At 37.2% G+C, this 19,118-nt stretch overlaps 1 protein-coding gene across 4 annotated transcripts in view; it reads right to left on the bottom strand.

Moving 5' to 3' along the window:
- UIMC1 (ubiquitin interaction motif containing 1) overlaps positions 1-19,118 on the bottom strand; it is a 112,866-nt gene that overhangs the window by 75,584 nt on the left and 18,164 nt on the right. For all 4 annotated transcript variants that reach the window (XM_025866983.2, XM_025866984.2, XM_025866985.2 and 1 more), the window contains exon 3: positions 1,785-1,869. In XM_025866983.2, the coding sequence (XP_025722768.1) occupies positions 1,785-1,869 (85 nt within the window). The remainder of the gene's footprint in view (positions 1-1,784; positions 1,870-19,118) is intronic.

Here is a 19,118-nt window from a genome sequence, read left to right as displayed (position 1 = left end):
TCGTGCTCTCTGTCTCTCATTCTCTCTCTCTCAAATAAATAAATTAAATCTTTAAAAAAAAAATAAAATGCCAAAAATAATTAAATAACTTCGCGACTGAGTAAAAATCAAAGAAAGCAAAACCTACAACAAAAAATTTTTGGCCTATTGTGACTTATACTAATAAATACATATTTGATCTTTGTTTCCTGGCACAGAGCTCCTAAATCCCTCAGAATTTCCTAAAAGAAAAGAATAAAGGTATCTTTTCCTATTTATAACAAACCCCTTTCAACCGTACCTGAGTTATGTTAATGCACTTACTTTTGGAAAGCCCCTAAGGATGAGGGAACCAACCGTGGGTTTAGAGGGTTGGAACTTCCATCCCTGTCCCCTAACCTTGAGGGAACAGAGAGAGAGGCTAGTTGGACGTTGAATCAATCACTAATGGCCAGTGATTTAATCACTCGTGCCTGCATAATGAGGTTTCCATAAAAATCTGTAAATTACAAGGTTTGGAGAGTTTCCTGGTTGGTGGAGATACTGAAAAAGTGACACATCTGGAGAGGGCATACAAGCTCTGCAGCCCTTCCCCCATATCTTGCCCTATACAATCTCTTCCATCTGCTTGTTCCTGAGTTATATCCTTTATAATAAACCAATCATCTAGTAAATAAATGGTTTCCCTGTGTTCTGGGAGCCACTCTAACAAATTAATCAACTCCAAGGAGGGGGTCATGTAAACCTCTGTATAGCCAGTCAGTCAGATGCACAGGTAACGACCTGGACTTACAGTTGCCTTCAAAAAGTGAAGATAGACCTGTGGGATCTGATACTATCTCTGGGCAGTGTCAGAATTGAGATACCAGACAGTGTCTGACTAAAAACTGGAGAACTGCTTGGTATAGGGGAAAAACCCCCAACACATGTGATGACCAGAGTGAAGTGTTAAGAGTAGAAAAGACACACAGAAGACCTTTTCCCTTATAATTTTAATGAACGTGAAAAGGAAAACCACAGGTCCACATAGCGTCACGTGGACCAGGCCTAGTCACCAAACCGGGGCTTAATACCTAAAGTTTCAAATTCCCCCAGAAATATAAGTCTTAACCTGTCAACCAGGAAGTTTCTGATTAAGCACCAATGAGATAATCACATAACTCTCCATCCCCAAGGAAGATGACATAATCCACCTAATAAGACCCCTATTCTTCCCAGCAAGGGAAGATGATCTTGCCTAAAACAATTCTCTTTTTTTTTTTGCTAATAATTTTCTTGTCCCGCCCTCCTTTCTATAAAAACCTTCCATTTTGGACAACTCCTCAGGAGCACCCCTCTATTTACTAGATGGAATGTTGCCCAATTCATGAATCATTTAATAAAGCCAATTAAATCTTCAAATTTACTCAGTTGAATATTGTTTTTTTAACATGACGAAAATAGTACCATTATAATAGGTACCATTATTTCAGCCACTAAGTATTATATCTGTATTTTATTGGTAAGAAAACAGAGGTAGGCTGAAAGCACTAACTTGCCTAAAGTCCATATAGTAAGGGCTGAAGGAAGGATTCAAAATCCAAGTGTGCCTAACTCTGAAGTTCACATTTTAATTTCAACCCTCTGCCCATAATAAGTCAACTGTATAAGTTGCAGGTAACAGTGAATCTTAAAAATTTTAATGGAATCCAAAGCAAATAGGAAGCACATACATCCTTATTCAGAGATCTCTCTTAATGAAGAAATTAGTCTCAATTCTATGCTGTACTTTTCAAAGCATTCTCAACACAAAAATAAAAACATACGTGCAATTTTTCTTTTAGCCAAACACTTCGTTCTATTCGACTGTTTTGTCTTCATTTTCTGCAATCCATTCTCTTCCTTTGGTTCCTGTTGCAAAACAAGAAATACCATCAGGGTGGCTACTATTTAAAGTAGTACTCTTTCTACCTCTTCTATAACTAAGAGATCACTGAGCCTCTGCAGAATCAGTGGCTATTTAAATGTTCACAGAAAACATCAGAAAAGACCCTTTACAGTATAAAAAAGAAAACATTTGGATCTGGAACAAATAAAAATCATAAAAATTAAAATTTATAATATATTGCCATTATTATCTGTCACATGGACACTCATGTAAAAATTGGCCATCTGCATAATACCAGTAAGCATGGACTCAAGGTCAGAGAAAGCTTGATTCAAGAATTAAAAAACAAGTAACTATGGGAGCGCCTGGATGGCACAGTCAGTTAAGCATCTGACTCTTGGTTTCAGCTCAGGTCATCCTCTCAGGGTTGTGAGATCAAGCCCCATGTCAGGCTCTGCACTCAGCGTGGAGTCTGCTTAAGACTGTCTCTCCCTCTCTCTATGCCCCTGCCCCCACCACTCTCTCTTTCTTTCTCTCTCAAATAAATAAATAAATCTTTTTAAAAAATGAGTATGTTTAAAGTCAGTGTGTATTCATCTATTTTAAATCAGTACTTAAAAAGAAACAGAACTAGGGAAAACTATGTAACATAATTATCAGGGAAAGGGCTAATTTTCTTTATATATAAAGAGCTCTTACAAATCAATAAAAAAGACCAATATTAACCTCCTCCCATAAGCAAAGGGCATGATAAGATACCCCATAGGGAAAAATACACAAGGGGCTCATAAGTATATGGAAAGATGCTCAACGTAAATCAAAATAGTTATATACTTTTTTAAACCTGTATTAATAGTAAAAATAATATGTTTTACAAAACATTTTATGTGGAGAAACACTCATACCACTGACAGGATAAAATGGATACAATATGTTTAGAGGGCAAACTGGCAATAACCTCTGAAATCATTAATGTACATAATCTTTGTCCAGCAATACACTTCTAGGAATTAATTCTACAGATACACACAAGCACAAAGATGTGTGCACAATAATGCTCAGAGTAGAATGTTTTGTCATTATAAAACCTGAATCAATGCTACTGAAAATATGATCTACAGATGAGTGGAAATTAGCACACCGCTTGTTACTGCTCTAACAAAATAAACACAGAGGGGTGCCTGGGTGGCTCAATCAGCTAAGTGTCTGCCTTAGGCTCAGGTCATGATGCCAGGGTCCTGGGATTCAGCCCCGCATCAGGCTCCCTGCTCCGTGGGGAGCCAGCTTCTTCTTCTCCCTTTGCCACTCCCCCCAGCTGCACTCTCTCTCTCTTTTTCTCTCAAATAAAAATCTTAAAAAAAAATAAACATAGAAACTGAGAACAAGCATTTAGAAACTTTTACAGCAATTTGACATTACCACAACATCCAAGCACGTAGATGTGCTTTTACCACTTCCATGGTAAAAACCGCAGACTAGTCACCTGCAGAAGGATCAGCCATTACAAGTTGAAAATATTATAAATCAAAGATGCATTTAATACACCTAATATACCAAACATCATAGTTTAGCCTAACTTACCTTAAACAAGTTCAGAACACTTACAATGGTCTACAGTTGGGCAAAATCACCTAATGCAAGCCCTTTTTTTATAATAAAGTATTGACTATCCCATGTACTTTACTGAATACTGTACCGAAAGTGAAAAACAGAATGTGTGTATGGGTAAAGAATGGTTATAAATGGACCGGTTGTTTACCATCGTGCTTGTGTGGCTGACTGGAAACTGTGGCTCACTGTCACTGCCCAGTATCACAAAAGAGCATCATACCATGTACTGCTATCCCATAAAAAGATCAAAATTCAAAATTCGAAGTTCAGTTTCTACTGAATGTGTATCACTTCACACCATCATCAACTCAAAACATCATAAGTCTAGCCATCAAAACTCAGGGACTGTCTTACATAAAACTGTCGAGAAATTAGGAGAATACTGCAAAGCTGTCTGTTTGGAAATGCTGGGTGAATATGAGGCAAAGAAGGTAGGTCGAGTACCATATTTCAATGACAACATAGCTCAACATATTCAAGAAACAGATCATGATGTGGAAGAACAATAGTAAAACAAAGCCAACAACATTCTTTTTATTGCAGCTTCATAAATGCACAGATATTGGCAACACGGAAATTATTTTAAGAAACGTGTGATTAACTGGATGATACAAATATTTTTTGTTAATGTTAATTAACTAAATGTTAACTAAATTTTTAACTGTACAAAAACATGAAGGATTAAACTTTAAGTTTCATGTAGCCAGAAGTAACTATGGGAAAAGCATCCTAGATTTAAGAAGCTTGTGCCACAGTTTTAATCAGTGCACAGTTTCTATTACTGAAAAAAATGTCAGCCAAACTAAATACCGTGCATAGTAGAAATTGTAAGTTATATAAAGCTAGGCAAATGCATTCAAGAATATTCTCTTTAATGAAGGGGAGTAAGTCGGAGGGGGAGATGAACCATTAGAGACGATGGACTCTGAAAAACAAGCTGAGGGTTCTAGAGGGGAGGGGGGTGGGGGGATGGGTTAGCCTGGTGATAGGTATTAAAGAGGGCACATTCTGCATGGAGCACTGGGTGTTATGCACAAACAATGAATCATGGAACACTACATCAAAAACTAATGATGTATGGTGATTAACATAACAATAAAAAATTATTTAAAAAAAGAATATTCTCTTTATTATGTGAAATGTAAATGTATCATAAATAACTGTTATTACTTGCTATAACAGGGCTTATTAAAGGGGAAAGTTCTGTGGAGAACTCCAAACTATAAAATGAATGCTTAATGTTTCTAGAACTTTTTAGGACAAAGTAGATAAAGTAAAAAGCAAGACTTATTTTTCTGGTATCTTCAGTATTTTCAATGAACTTATGCTTCCATGCAAGGAAAGAATTTCTATGACAAGTAAGATCAAAGGACAGAAATGAAAGTTAGGTTATTGGAAGAACAGAGATTCTACAGATTGTGATATGTTCTATAATTTTATAATAAACATCAGTAAAATAGGTGGTAAGCTTGATATTTCACATCTGCAAAACATTATCATCCAAAACCTTACAAATTTAATAGACTTTTGAATTTTATGTTACTTCAAAAAAGATCAAATTCATGGATCTGAATTCCATTTCTTTCATCAAAAGATAACTGAAATGTAATTATGGAAGCACCCCAAGTGGCCATCAATAGATGAATGGATAAAAAGGATGTGGTATATATAAACACCGGAATATTACTCAACCATAAAAAAGATGAAATCTTGCCATTTGCAACAACATGGACAGATCTAGAGAGTAAAATACTAAGTGAAATACGTCAGTCAGAGAAAGACAAATACCATACAGTTTCACTCATATGTGGAATTTAAGAAACAAAACAAAGAAAAAAGAGACACACCCAAAAATAGACTCTTAACTATAGAAAACTAATGTTTACCAGAGGGAGTGGATGAAGGGATGGGTGAAATAGGTAAAGGAAATTAAGAGTACACGTATCATGATGAGCACTGAGTAATGTATCAAATTGCTAAATCACTATATTGCATACCTGAAACTAACATAATACTATATGTTAACTGAATTTAAAAATAATAATAATAAGGTAACATTTCATTATAACTTTTCAGAAAAAAATTGCTGGAACAGAGGATCAAAGATGATTTTTGAAATAAGAGCATTTTCAAGCCCATTTTGAAAATTAAAAATACTACAATCTTACTGAAACTGCTTTAAAATTCTTCTTCCCTTCCTTAACATAAAACTGATTTCTTCACACTGAATTTATCTTTTTAAAAACATAGGCTTGGGGCACCTAGGTGGCTCAGTCGTTAAGCCTTTGGCTCAGGTCATGATCCCAGGGTCCTGGGATTGAGCCCCTCATCGGGCTCCCTGCTCGGGGGGGAAGCCTGCTTCTCCCTCTCCCACTCCCCTTGCTTGTGTTTGTGCTCTCACTATCTCTCTCTCTCTGTCACATAAATAAAATCTTTAAAAAAAATAAAAATAAAAATGAAATAAAATAAAAACATAGGCTTTAGATACACAATATTCCCTGTGACACTAGCATCATCATCAACCCAAACTAGAATAGTAAGTTGTTAAGCCATAAGAAAGCTCATTTGTCAAAATAAGAACTTTAAATATTGATATAAACAGTGTTCACTGAAAGGATGTGTACAGATGTTTAAATACAGAGTTCACTATTTCACACATAACTTTGTTTAGTTACAATTGTGGAAAGAAAAATTTATCAGTAAAATAGACATTCTCTATATTAAATTGCTTACAAACACAATTCCAAGGAACATGTACTATTTTTGGTTTTTTTTCTGTTTTCCTGTTACATTTCTTCTGATTATATTTACTGAAATGAAATCTTATGTTTGTTGTACATAACAATGAAAGATATAGGCTTATATTTTGTATTTTTAAATTTCATTTTCTAGTAATCCTTTTTTTTGTATTTTAAAATGTATCAGTCTGTGACAGACTGGAAGTTTTTTTAAAGGTTTATTTATTTATCGAGAGAGAGAAAGAGAGGGGTGCCTGGGTGGCTCAGTTGTTAAGTGTCTGCCTTTGGCTCAGGTCATGATCCCAGGGTTCTGGGATCAAGCCCCACATCAGGCTCCCTGCTCAGCAGGAAGCCTGCTTCTCCTTCTACCTCTCCCCCTGCTGTGTTCCTTCTCTCAGTTTGTCTCTGTCAAATAAATAAAATCTTTTAAAAAAAATTTTAAAAAGAGAGAGAGGAGTAGGGGGAGGGGCAGAGGGGGAGAGAGAGAGAGAAAATCTCAAGCAGACTCCCCAATGAGCACAGAGCGCAACACAGGGCTCAATCTCACCACCCTGAGATCATGACCTGAGCTGAAATCCAGAGTTGGACACCCAACCAACTGAGCCACCCAGGCATCCCAACAGACTGGAAATTTTAAGAAGCAGCTAGTCTTACATCACAGATTATGTGAAGTGCATGGACTTAAATGATCATGAATAACGACACAGTAAAATATATTATGGTCCATTCAGAATACCATGCTTCCATCTAAAAGAATGATTTTTGGGGCACCTGAGTGGTCCAGTCAGTTAAGCAGCTGATTCTTTTTTTTTTTTTAAGATTTTATTTTATTTTATTTTATTTGAGAGAGAGAGCACAAGTGAGAGACCAGAAGCAGGAGCAGCAGAGGGAGAGGGAGAAGCAGCAGCTGACTCTTGATGTCAGCTCAGTTCATGATCTCAGGTCATGAGATCAAGCCCAGCAACGGGCTCCGTGCTGAGAAAGGAACATGCTTAAGACTCTCTCCTTCTCCTCTGCCTCTCCCCACCCTCACATGCATTCTCTCTCTCAAAAAAAAAAAAAAAAGACTTAAAAAAAAGCCTTTCATGTATAAATATTCATATAAAAATATTTACAAGATAAGTGATTAAAGTAAATCAAGATGCAAAATAGTAAGGCTAAGACATTTCCTTATTTTCTATACAACCCCTCCAAAAAGAGATAAATAAAACAAAATTGTATGTAACCTGCATTTTCAGCATACCTCCAAATTTCAAATTACTTGCAAGCAAGAAATAAACATCAATTTTGAACAGGCAAAATCACCCCAAGAAAGAGAGAGTCCCATCCTAATATTAATAGGGAATATCCACTAAATTTATATCAATCCCAAGGAGACATCATTCACAGAGGAGAAGAGAAAAAGTAGGTAAACAGAGAAGAGACACCCTGTGGCCACTGAGTAGTGAAAGAAAAGAAAAACTGGGTAAATTAACAGTTCTATAGAATAAAGAGAATCAAAAACACCAACCATACCTTGCCTCAAAATTTAATTAGGGTACTGAAGAGAGTAAAAAAAAAATATTCAACACAATATAAAATGAAATATAGAAAGGAATAAAAATGATCTGAAAGTGGCTGAAATAGAATACAGGCAAAGATGATCCAATAAATGTATAACTGGGAACTCTGAAGAAGAAAACAAAACAGTAAAACAAACTAACATTAAAACTATAATCAAAGGGGCGCCTGGGTGGCTCAGTCGGTTAAGGTTAAGCATCCAACTCTTGATTTTGGCTCAGGTCATGATCTCAAGGTCATGATACAGAGCCCCACTCCATATGGGGCTCCACACTCAGCATGTCAGAGGGTGAGAGAGGAGAGAGCACAAGTAGGGGGAGTGGCAAGAGAGGGAGAAGCAGGCTCTCCCTCTCCCTCCCTTTCTGCCCCTCCCCTTGCCCAGGCTCTCATTCTCACTCTCTCTCTCTAAAATAAGTAAGTAAATAAAATCTTTAATTTAAAAAAAAAACTATAATCAAAGGAAAGTTTACCCAAAAAAAAGACCTGAATCTATATACTGAAAGTACCCACCATTTATCTGGGAATATGGACCCTGAACAATTATTTTTCAGACCTATACTATTAAACCTATTGCACCTTAAAGATAAAGAACAGTCTTAAACCATTCAGACTAACAAAAAGACCTAATCACTTAGAGAAAAAGGAAAATTAGACTTTTCCAATGTAACATACTAAAGCAAAAACAAACAAACAAACAAAAGCCACAAAAGCAGCATTTTAAAGAAACTTGTTGCGGTGGGGGGGAGAATTTTAAGCAAGAATTTTGGACCCCATCAAGGAGTCTTTCAGATATCAAAACAACAGAAAAACAGTGTCAAATGTGTAAGAACTCAGGAAATACTGCTTACAAGGTCTTCTTGATGATTCTAATAAATAATACGCACCATTAAACTAAAAAATGATTAGAAAAACTTTGGCAAAAGAACTGATAGTGAATATTTAGTATTTCTAATTTTAGACCTAAGACTAAAACAAAAGTAGAGATGAGAATGTAAGAAAAACATAAATACATATTGTAATAATGTAGAAATTATGCAACTAAAAAATGAAAAGAGATAGAACTGGAAAGTAGAGCAAATTCACTAACTATTACTACTGGGCTGTAAGCGAAAGTCAAAGGATACCATTTACAATTGCAAAACAGATTATGAAACGCTATAAATAAGAAAAAGAGAAAGAAATTATAAAAGGCACTAATATAAAGTTAATGTCTAGAACAACAAAATAATACTTTCTAAGTACCAAAAGATATGCCAAAACAAAGAGCCAAAAAAGCAAAAAATATAAAAATAGATACACAGTGAATATAAGATCTAACAAGATGCAACTCAAGGTTATTATACAGAAGACTCAACTATAATAAAGTGATTCAGAATGGCTGAAAATGAAAGATCTAAAAGATAATGGTAAAAGCCTAAATTTGAATCTCTCCACAAATCCTCCAGAAAAACCACAAGACTACAAAGATGAGGGAAAAACGCCATCCATGACCAATGTCTTCAGCATGAGACAGGACAAACCATAAATTTCATATAAACCAGCAAGCAATAAACAAAAAAAAAAAAACAACAAATTCCAACAGAATTCCCACTGCTGCTGCAAGTCTGTGGGTACACAGAACAGAGGAAGGGGACACTTAAGGGCCTCGATGAAGGGCGCCTGGGTGGCTCAGTTGGTTAAGCGACTGCCTTCGGCTCGGGTCATGATCCTGGAGTCCCGGGATCGAGTCCCACATCGGGCTTCCTGCTCAGCGGGGAGTCTGCTTCTCCCTCTGACCCTGTTCCCTCTTGTGCTTTCTATCTCTCATTCTCTCTCTCTCTCAAATAAATAAAAAAAATCTTTAAAAAAAAAAAAAAAAAAAAAGAGCCTCGATGAAAAAGAGAGCAAAAAAGTTAAAGCACAGACAAAATCACCCTGAAGATTAGAAAGTCCAACACTAAGGCTAAACACTAAGCACAGGTCCAAGATGTGGTACTTCACATAATTAGCTACAATAAAGTGCTTAGAAGTGAGAGGAGCCAAAAGTGGCAACCATAGAGTTGCAGTGTTACTAGAAGAGAGGGAGAAAAACACAAGAAGTCGTGCCCTTCAGGTTCATAGAAGGAAAGGAAGAACGGAGAAGCAAAAATGAAGGCTCCTAAATAGAAAACAAAATGAAACAAAAAAAAGCCAGACATGTCCATCTATCCTCCCCACCCTGACAGCCCACTAACATGAACAGTATCATCCATAAAAGAAACTATACTTCACTAAAGAGACAAAAGGAGAGCTTTTAAACTAGGACATATACTCAGTAAATGACAGAAGTAAGAAAAAAAAGAAATTCCAAACTAAGCAACTGTAAACAAAGAGGCAAATAAAAACATTTCAGCTATGAACATTATCCCATCCCCAAACACCACCATAGAAAAGAAAATCAATGCAACATTCCAACAGATTACAAAGAAGCATCCAGAGATTAAGAAAAACTTAGAATCAGAAACTAAAAACTTAAGCCACAGGGACCCCTGGGTGGCTCAGTCAGTTAAGCGTCTGCCTTCGGCTCAGGTCATGATCCCAGGGTCCTGAGATCGAGTCCCGCATCGGGCTCCCGCTCATCAGGGAGCCTGCTTCTCCCTCTCTTGCCACTCCCCCTACTTGTGCTCTCTCCTCTCTCACCCTCTGACAAATAAATAAAATCTTTAAAAAAATAAAAATAAAAAATAACTTAAGCCATAAACAGACAAAAAAAAGAACAAATGAAATCAAAGTTGGTAAAACTCAGGAAAGAAACTGAAGACAGACAAAAACATCTCAAAAAAGAAAAATGAATTACTACGTCTCCAAAGGAAAACAGATTCAAGTAATAATTTCATGATGGTCACCGGAGAAATGTAAGATAGTAATTGAGAGAATGAAAAAAATAACTTACAGGCTATATTGTTTGGAGAAAAGAACAAAATGCAAATAGGCATACTATATTTCACATAAAAAAAAAGCAGAACTAAGAAAACATGTGTTGGTTTAATTTTCTTTTAAAGCAACATCAACAAGAATAAACAAGAAATAAAACTGATTACCAACAGGGATGAGGGATGTGGAACAGGCAGTAGAGGACAGGGAAGCAATATAATTTAAGTATACCTTTCTCTACAGATTTGACTTCTTGACTTTTTCAATACAGTCAACATTCTACATAAGCAAAAATTAAATTAACAAGAATGGGGAGAAAACTAAAAATCAATGCAAAAAAAATCTGAAAGACAGTAATTTTTTTTGAAAGATAGTAAATATTAAAGTATCTCAATAACCTTATTAAATATTAATGGTTCTAACCACACCAATTTAAGAAAAAAAGAGATGTCACTTTGTATAAAAATAGACCAAACTGTGTGCTGTAACACAAAACCCAATCAAAATATAAAGACATACATTAAAACATCAACATATGATGCTAGGAAAACTGCATATCCACATGGAAATGAAGAAAGCTGGACCCCTATTTTATATGATATACAAAAGCTAACACAAAGTGGATCGAAGATCAAAATGTAAAAGCTACAATTTTAAAACTCTCAGAAGAAAACATAGGGGGGAAAGCCTTATGACACTGCATTTGGAAATGATTTCTTGGATATGACACCAAAAGCACAAGCAACAGAAGAAAAAATAGATAAACTGGACTATAACAAAATTTAAAACTACTGTGCATCAAGGACACTATTAACAGTAAAAAAGCAACCTGCAGAATGGGAGAAAATATGTGCAAATCATGTATCTGATGAGGGGTTAATACCCATAATATATAAGGAAATCCTACAACTGGGTGCCTGGGTGGCTCAGTCGGTTAAGCATCTGCCTTCGGCTCAGGTCATGATCCCAGGGTCTTGAGATCAAGCCCAGTGTCAGGCTCCCTACTCAGCAGGGAGTCTGCTTGTCCCTCTGTCTCTGCCCCTCCCCCTCTTCCTCCACCTACTCATGCTCATGCGTGCATATGCTCTCTCTCTCAAATAAATAAATCTTTTAAAAAAAGAACTCCTACAACTAACCAACAATGTGTCCATATCTAATGCCACTGTGCACCTATAAATGGTTAAAATGGTAAATTTTATTTTATGTAAGACCATGCATACATGCATGCACATATACACATAAGTCCATCTCCATACCACATATAAAAATTAGCTCAAAATGGATCAAAGACTTAATGTAAAAGCAAAAACTACAAAATACTTAAAAGATCAATCATCATGACTGCATCTGACAAGAGAGTCTTCAATAAGACATCAAAAGTACAAAAAACAAAGCAAAAGAAATAAACTGGACTTCATCAAACTTTAAAACTTTTGTTCATCAAAGAATACCATCAACAGAATGAAAAAGACAACACAAAGAATGGGAAAAAAATGTGCAAATTACATAATGATAAGGAGTTAACAAGCACGATAGAAAAAGAACACTTACCATCCAACAACAAAAAGACCTGCAATTAATAAATGGGCAAAGAACTTAGGACACTTTTCCAAAGGTGATATACAAATGTTAAACAAGCACATAAAAAGATGATCCAGATCACTAGACATTAGGAAAATGCAAATCAAAACCATGATGAAATACCACTATATACTCAATAGGATGGCTATAATAACTTCTTTTAAAGATTTTATTTTTGGGGTGCCTGGGTTGCTCAGTTGTTAAGCGTCTGCCTTTGGCTCAGCTCATGATCCTGGGGTCCTGGGATGGAGCCCCGTGGTGGGCTTCCTGCTCTGCAGGGAGCCTGCTTCTCCCTCTCCCTCTGCCTGCCACTCCCCCTGTGGGTCAAATAAATAAATAATCTTTAAAAACCAAAAGAAAAGAAATGCAAAGGAACTAGAATAGCCAAAAAACTCTAACAAAGATCAAAGAGGACTGACAATACTTGGTTTCAAAAAGTTAATAGTAATCAAAGCAGCATGACAGACTGACTTAAGATAGACAAAAAGATCCGTGGAATAAGGTCTAGAAGTAAATTCACATATATAAACATGACTGGTTTTTAACATAGGTGCAATGGTAAAGTGAAGAAAGAACAGCCTTTCCCACGTATGGTGCTCAAAAAATTGAGTATGATGCAGGAAAAAAACGAACATGGAGTTACACTACATATATATAAAAATTAACTCAAAATAGATCATAGTTCTAAATGTAACACCTAACATGACAAAATTTCTAAAATAAATCATGAGACAATCTTTGTGAACTTGAGTTAAGCAGTTTCTAACATACACCACCAAAAACATAATCCATAAAAGAACAAATTGATAAATAGGCATCATTACAATAACATCTGGTATTCAAAATATTAATAGAATGAGAAGACAAGCCATTAACTTGGAGAAAATATTTGAAAAGCATATATCTAATAAAGGACGTGTAGCTAGAACATATAAAGAAGTCTCAAAACTCGGGCGCCTGGGTGGCTCAGTTGGTTAAGCGACTGCCTTCGGCTCAGGTCATGATCCTGGAGTCCCGGGATCGAGTCCCACATCGGGCTTCCTGCTCAGCAGGGAGTCTGCTTCTCCCTCTGACCCTCTTCCCTCTCGTGCTTTCTATCTCTCATTCTCTCTCTCTCTGAAATAAATAAATAAAATCTTTAAAAAAAAAAAAAAAAAAAGAAGTCTCAAAACTCAACAACCAAGCCCATTCAAAAACAGATAAAAGATCTGAATACTTTAGGGGCGCGTGGGTGGCTCAGTCGTTAAGCGTCTGCCTTTGGCTCAGGTCATGGTCCCAGAGTCCTGGGATCGAGCCTCACATCGGGCTCCCTGCTCAGCGGAAAGCATGCTTCTCCCTCTCTCACTCCCCCTGCTTGTGTTCCCTCTCTTGCTGTGTCTCTCCCTGTCAAGTATATAAATAAAATCTTAAAAAAAATAAAATAATATAAAAAATAAAAAAATAAAAAAAGATCTGAATACTTCACAAAATTACATTTACAGATGGCGAATAGGCATGTGAAAAGATGCACAAAAATGTTTGCCTAAGTTAGGGCAAAGACTCTTGAAACAAATGGAAAGACCGGAAGTCTCAACAGATAAAAAGAAGCTATAAAAAAGAAAGCTATAGGGCGCCTGGGTGGCTCAGATGGTTAAGCGTCTGCCTTCAGCTCAGGTCATGATCCCAGGGTCCTGGGATCGAGTCCCGCATCGGGCTCCCTGCTCCTTGGGAGCCTGCTTCTCCCTCTGCCTCTCTCTCTCTCTCTCTGTCGCTCATGAATAAATAAATAAAATCTTTAAAAAAAAAAAAAGAAAGCTATAAATGGAGATTTTATAATTAATACACTAACCAAAATAAAACATCCACTGAATGGGCTCAAGAGCTGAATGGAGAGGTGCCTGGCTGGCTCAGTCAGAGGAGCATGCAACTCTTGATCTCAGGGTCATAAGGCTGAACTGAGGGGGGTAGAGATTACTTAAAAATAAGATCTTTAAAAAAAAATACATATGGGCACCTGGGTGTCTCAGTCATTAAGCATCTGCCTTCAGCTCAGGTCATGATCCCAGGGTCCTGGGATCGAGCCCCAAGTCAGGTTCCCTGCTCAGCAGGAAGCCTGCTTCTCCCTCTCCCACTCCCCCAGCTTGTGTTCTCCCTCTCTGGCTGTGTCTCTCTGTCAAATAAATAAATAAAATCTTTTAAATAAATAGATAGCTAATTGGAGATGACAGACCAAAGAATCCTAGAACTTGAGGCTACAAATCATGCAATCTAAACAACAGAGAGAAAAAAAAGACTAAAAAATAATAAACAGAGCAGTACCTGGGTGGCTCAGTCAGTTAAGTGTCTGCCTTTGGCTCGTCATGATCCCAAGGCTCTGGGATGGACCCCACATCGGGTTCCCTGCTCAGTGGGAAGTGTGGTTCTCCCTCTACCCCTCTCCCCTGCTTGTGTGCCCTCTCTCTCTCAAGTAAATAAAATCTTTAAAAATAATAATAGTAAAAATAAATTAATTAAAAAATAAAAAAAATAATAAACAGAGTCTCAGGAACCCACAGGACAATATCAGAAACTATAAAATTTGTGTTATCTGAGCCCCTGAAAAAAAGAAGAAAGGATATGGAGTAGAAAACATACTTGAAGAAATAATGGCTGAATCTAGCAAAAAGAAATAAATTCAAAGAAATCCACATCCAGACACACCATAATCAAAGTGCTGAAAATCCAAGGTGATGAAAAAAAGTCTTGAAAGCAACCAGAATAAAACAGCATACTACATAAAGAAGAATGATCCAGGGACTCAGAATTTCTTATCAGAAACTATGGAAGCCAGAAAGCAGTAGAACATTCTGAAAAGTGAAAAATGAAAAGAACTGGCAACGTACAATTCTATAAACAACAAAAACATCCCTCAGGAATAACAGTGAAATAAAAACATTTTCAGCTGTAGGAAACAAAGACAATTTGTCATCAACAGACTTGCTCTAAAAGAAATGCTAAAGGCAGTTCTTCATGGTTCTTTATAAGATCAATAAAGCAAATAAACTTCCAACCAAATTGACAAAGAAAAAGAAAAATATCAGAATGAAGGAGGGTAACCATTTCAGACACTAAAACATGAAAAGGATAATACGAGAATATTACAAAAAATCCATGCACATAAATTCAACAACTGAGAAACAGATAAATTCTTGAAACACAACCAAAGTTTACTCAAGAAAAAACAGATGACCTGAATTGTCCCTATATCCAATAAAGAACTTGAATAGTTTAAAACCTCAAAACCTGTATTTTTATGCATTTTTTAAAAATTTTATTACATTACGTTAGTCACCATACATTACATCATTAGTTTTTGATGTAGTGTTCCATGATTCATTGTTTGAGTATAACACCCAGTGCTCCATTCAGTACGTGCCCTCCTCACCGGGCTAACCCATCCCCCCACTCCCCTCCCCTCTAAAACCCTGTTTGTTTCTCAGAGTCCAGAGTCTCTCATGGTTCGTCTCCCCCTCCAATTTCCCCCCCTCCAATTTCCCCCCCTTCATTTTTCCCTTCCTACTATCTTTTTTGTTTTTTTTAACACATAATGTATTATTTGTTTCAGAGGTACAGGTCTGTGATTCATCAGTCTTACACAATTCACACCATATTTTGTGCATTTTTTAAAAAGATTTTTTGTTTTAGAAGGCATTGTAAAAATACCAACACACTAAACTTTAAGTATTTATTAAAAACTAATTTGTAGCCCAGTTTTGTGAGCAAGTTCTAGTAAGCTTAAAGAATCTTAAAGATAATTCCTTTACTATATAGACCGTGGCAGGACAATAAAAGGTGAAAAATTTCCTCCCATTTGATAGCTTAAACCTGATTCTAAAACCTAATGAAGACAGTACAAAAAAAGACAACTATACAAAACCAATGCCACTAGGAATACAGATGCAAAACTCCTAAATAATATATTGAGAAAACAAATACAATATTATGTTAATGTAATACATCACGAACAAGTAAGATTTACTCCAGATTGCAAAGATGTGCCAAAATGAGAAAATATATTAATACATAATATTAATTGATTAAAGGAGAAAAATATATCATCATCCTGTTTGATAATGAAAAGGCATCTGATTAAATATCCATTCCTAAAAATACTGTTATATAAGCAAAGAATATTTCTGTAACGTAATAAGGAACAGAAATACGAAACAAAGAGGAAAATATCTGAACAGTTTACAATCTCAAGTCAAGACAAAGATGTGCTCAATCACTGAAATCAACCAACATTCTGGAAGCTATAGTTAATGTAATGAAATAAACAACAAAGAAAGGTATAAACACTAGAAAGGAGGAGGAGCAAGATGGCGGAGGAGTAGGGAGACCTAAATTCCCTCTGGTCCCAGGAATTCAGCTAGATAGGCATCAAACCATTCTGAACACCTACGAACTCAACAGGAGATCGAAGAAAACAATAGCAGCAACTGTGAACAGAAAAGCGACCACTTTCTCGAAGGTAGGACGTGCAGAGAAGTGAGTCTGAGGCGATATTCAGGGAAGATAGATGGCGGGGTAGGGGGCCTCCGCCTGCTGCTACCAGCAAGTGATAGAGCCGTGGAGCACAAAATCGGAACTTCTAGAAGTCGGCTCCACTGAGGGACGTCACTCCAGTGGCTAAGGGGGGGGGGCCACCCTCGCGGAACAGTGTGGTCTCAGGACCCTCGGGGTCACAGAAAGACCGGGGGTGCCTGAGTGCAGCAGAGCTCCCAGGTATCGGCGCGGGGAAGCCGGCTGCAGAGACAGAGCCGAGGCGTGGACTCTCAGCTCAGGGTTGCCATAAACCATGATCCGCAGCACAGTAGGGCCACTGCTCCTCCAGCAGGGACCCAACAAGTGGCAGATCCGGGGAGACTCCCCTTCCTCCCCTGGGAGGAGCCGCGGGGGGAGCACACAGCAGGGATCTGCTGGGTTTGGAGACTCCACACGGGATGGTGAGCCAGAAACAGAAACAATCGGTCACAGGCCGGGTGAGCACCGAGTGCAGCCGAGACTGGAGAGATGGGAGTGACTGACTGCTTTTCTCTGGGGGCGCACTGAAGAGTGGTAATGAGCTAGATCTATATATGTTGTTATAAAAAGATCTGCAAGAAATAAGTGAAAAAGCAAAACAGCATATGTAGCATGATTTCTTTTCTGTAAAAGATTTTATTGATGGTATATGCATAAAAAATTGGGGGGGAGAACACAGAAGAAATTATTGCCTTTTATTAAATGTACACTGACCGAGGTGTATACCTTCATTATATACCTTTCTATACTAGCTTGTTTTCAAGCAGTTTTAAACTGTTTTTATTTTGTTTTAACATGTATGTATGTAACAATTTAATGAATCTGTGTGTTTGTGTATAACTATTTTATTTTTGTAAATATTAAGACAGGTTATTCAAGTGGTAGAACCGATGAACTGTTCCGTTTTCTTTATACTTTTATAGCTTTCTTTAAAAAGAACTATTTAGACAAAATGCTAATTAAAAACTAAACTATAAGGACACTCAAAAAAATAAATACCCAATAGAGATATAAAAAAATGTTCAATTTTCCTAATTAAAAATATACAACATTTTGATTATCAAATTTGGGGGAAAAATGTGGTAATAGTTTTGGCAAGAAACAAGGCAACTACTGCACTACTGATAAGAATGTAAGAACAGACTGTGAAGGTTCTCATGGAGTATACCACATTAATATTCTAAACTTGCCTTGTAAAGATTAGACAATCAAAGATTTTTAAGTAAGCAAGTACAACAATCTAAAATCTGGGGTACCTGAGTGGCTCAGTCGTTAAGTGTCTGCCTTCGGCTCATGTCATGATCCCGGTGTCCTGGGATCGAGCCCTGCATCGGGCTCCCTGCTCTGCGGGAAGCCTGCTTCTCCCTCTCCCACTCCCCCTGCTTATGTTCCCTCTGTCACTGTCTCTCTCTGTCAAATAAATAAAATCTTAAAAAAAAAAAAATCTAAAATCTGAATTCTTGGAGCATCTGGGTAGGGTTCAGTCAGTTAAGCGTCTATCTTCGGCTCTGGTCATGATCCTGGGGTCCTGTGATCAAGACCTGTGGGATCAAGCCAAGCCCCACGTCAGGCTCCCTGCTCAGCAGGAAACCTGCCTCTCTTTCTGCCCCTCCCTCCTGCTCTGCTCTCTCTTGCTCTCTCACTCTCTTGCTCTCAAATAAATAAAATCTTTAAAAAAAATAAAATAAAATATCTGAATTCTTAAAAAATAGAATCTGAATTCTTAAAAAAAAGTTTAGAGTAAACTAAGTGAAATAAGAGAAAAAAATTTGGTAGAGAAAAAAACAAAGGCAGACAAGCAAGTTCAGAGTCTGTTACCAGACTCAAATAACAGATGATCAGAAAAGAAATGGAAGAGGAAGAATAGATCTGAGTGTCATCTAAGAGGTAAACACTAAAGGATGTAGTGAAAGGGGGCACCTGGGTGGTGCAGTCAGTTACGCATTTGACTCTTGATTTTAGCTCAGGTCATGATTTCAGGGTTGTGGGATTGAGTCCTATGTCAGGCTCTACACTGGGTATGGATTCTCTCCCTCCCTCTACTTCTGCCCCTTTCCCTGCTTGTGCATGCACACGCTCTCTCTCTCTCAATAAATAAAATCTTTAAAAAAAAAAAAAGAAAGGATGTGGTGAATGATTAGCTATAAAGCATGAGAAAGAGGAATGAGTTGGGGCACCTGGGTGGCTCAGTCAGTGAAGAGTCTGCCTTCAGCTTAGGTCATGATGTCAGAGTCCTGGGATCGAGCCCCACATTGGGCTCCCTGCTCAGTGGGGAGTCTGCTTCTCCCTCTCCCTCTGCCTCTTACCCAGCTCATGCTTTCTCTTGCTCTCTCTCAAATAAATAAATA

This window comes from Callorhinus ursinus, unplaced genomic scaffold (genome assembly GCF_003265705.2).
Source record: "Callorhinus ursinus isolate GAN/ISIS: 27379988/994484 unplaced genomic scaffold, GSC_fseal_2.0 scaffold3, whole genome shotgun sequence".
Classification (NCBI taxonomy): domain Eukaryota; kingdom Metazoa; phylum Chordata; class Mammalia; order Carnivora; family Otariidae; genus Callorhinus; species Callorhinus ursinus.
Note: the sequence above shows the minus strand (reverse complement) of the source record. Positions and strands in the feature narration are given on the sequence as shown.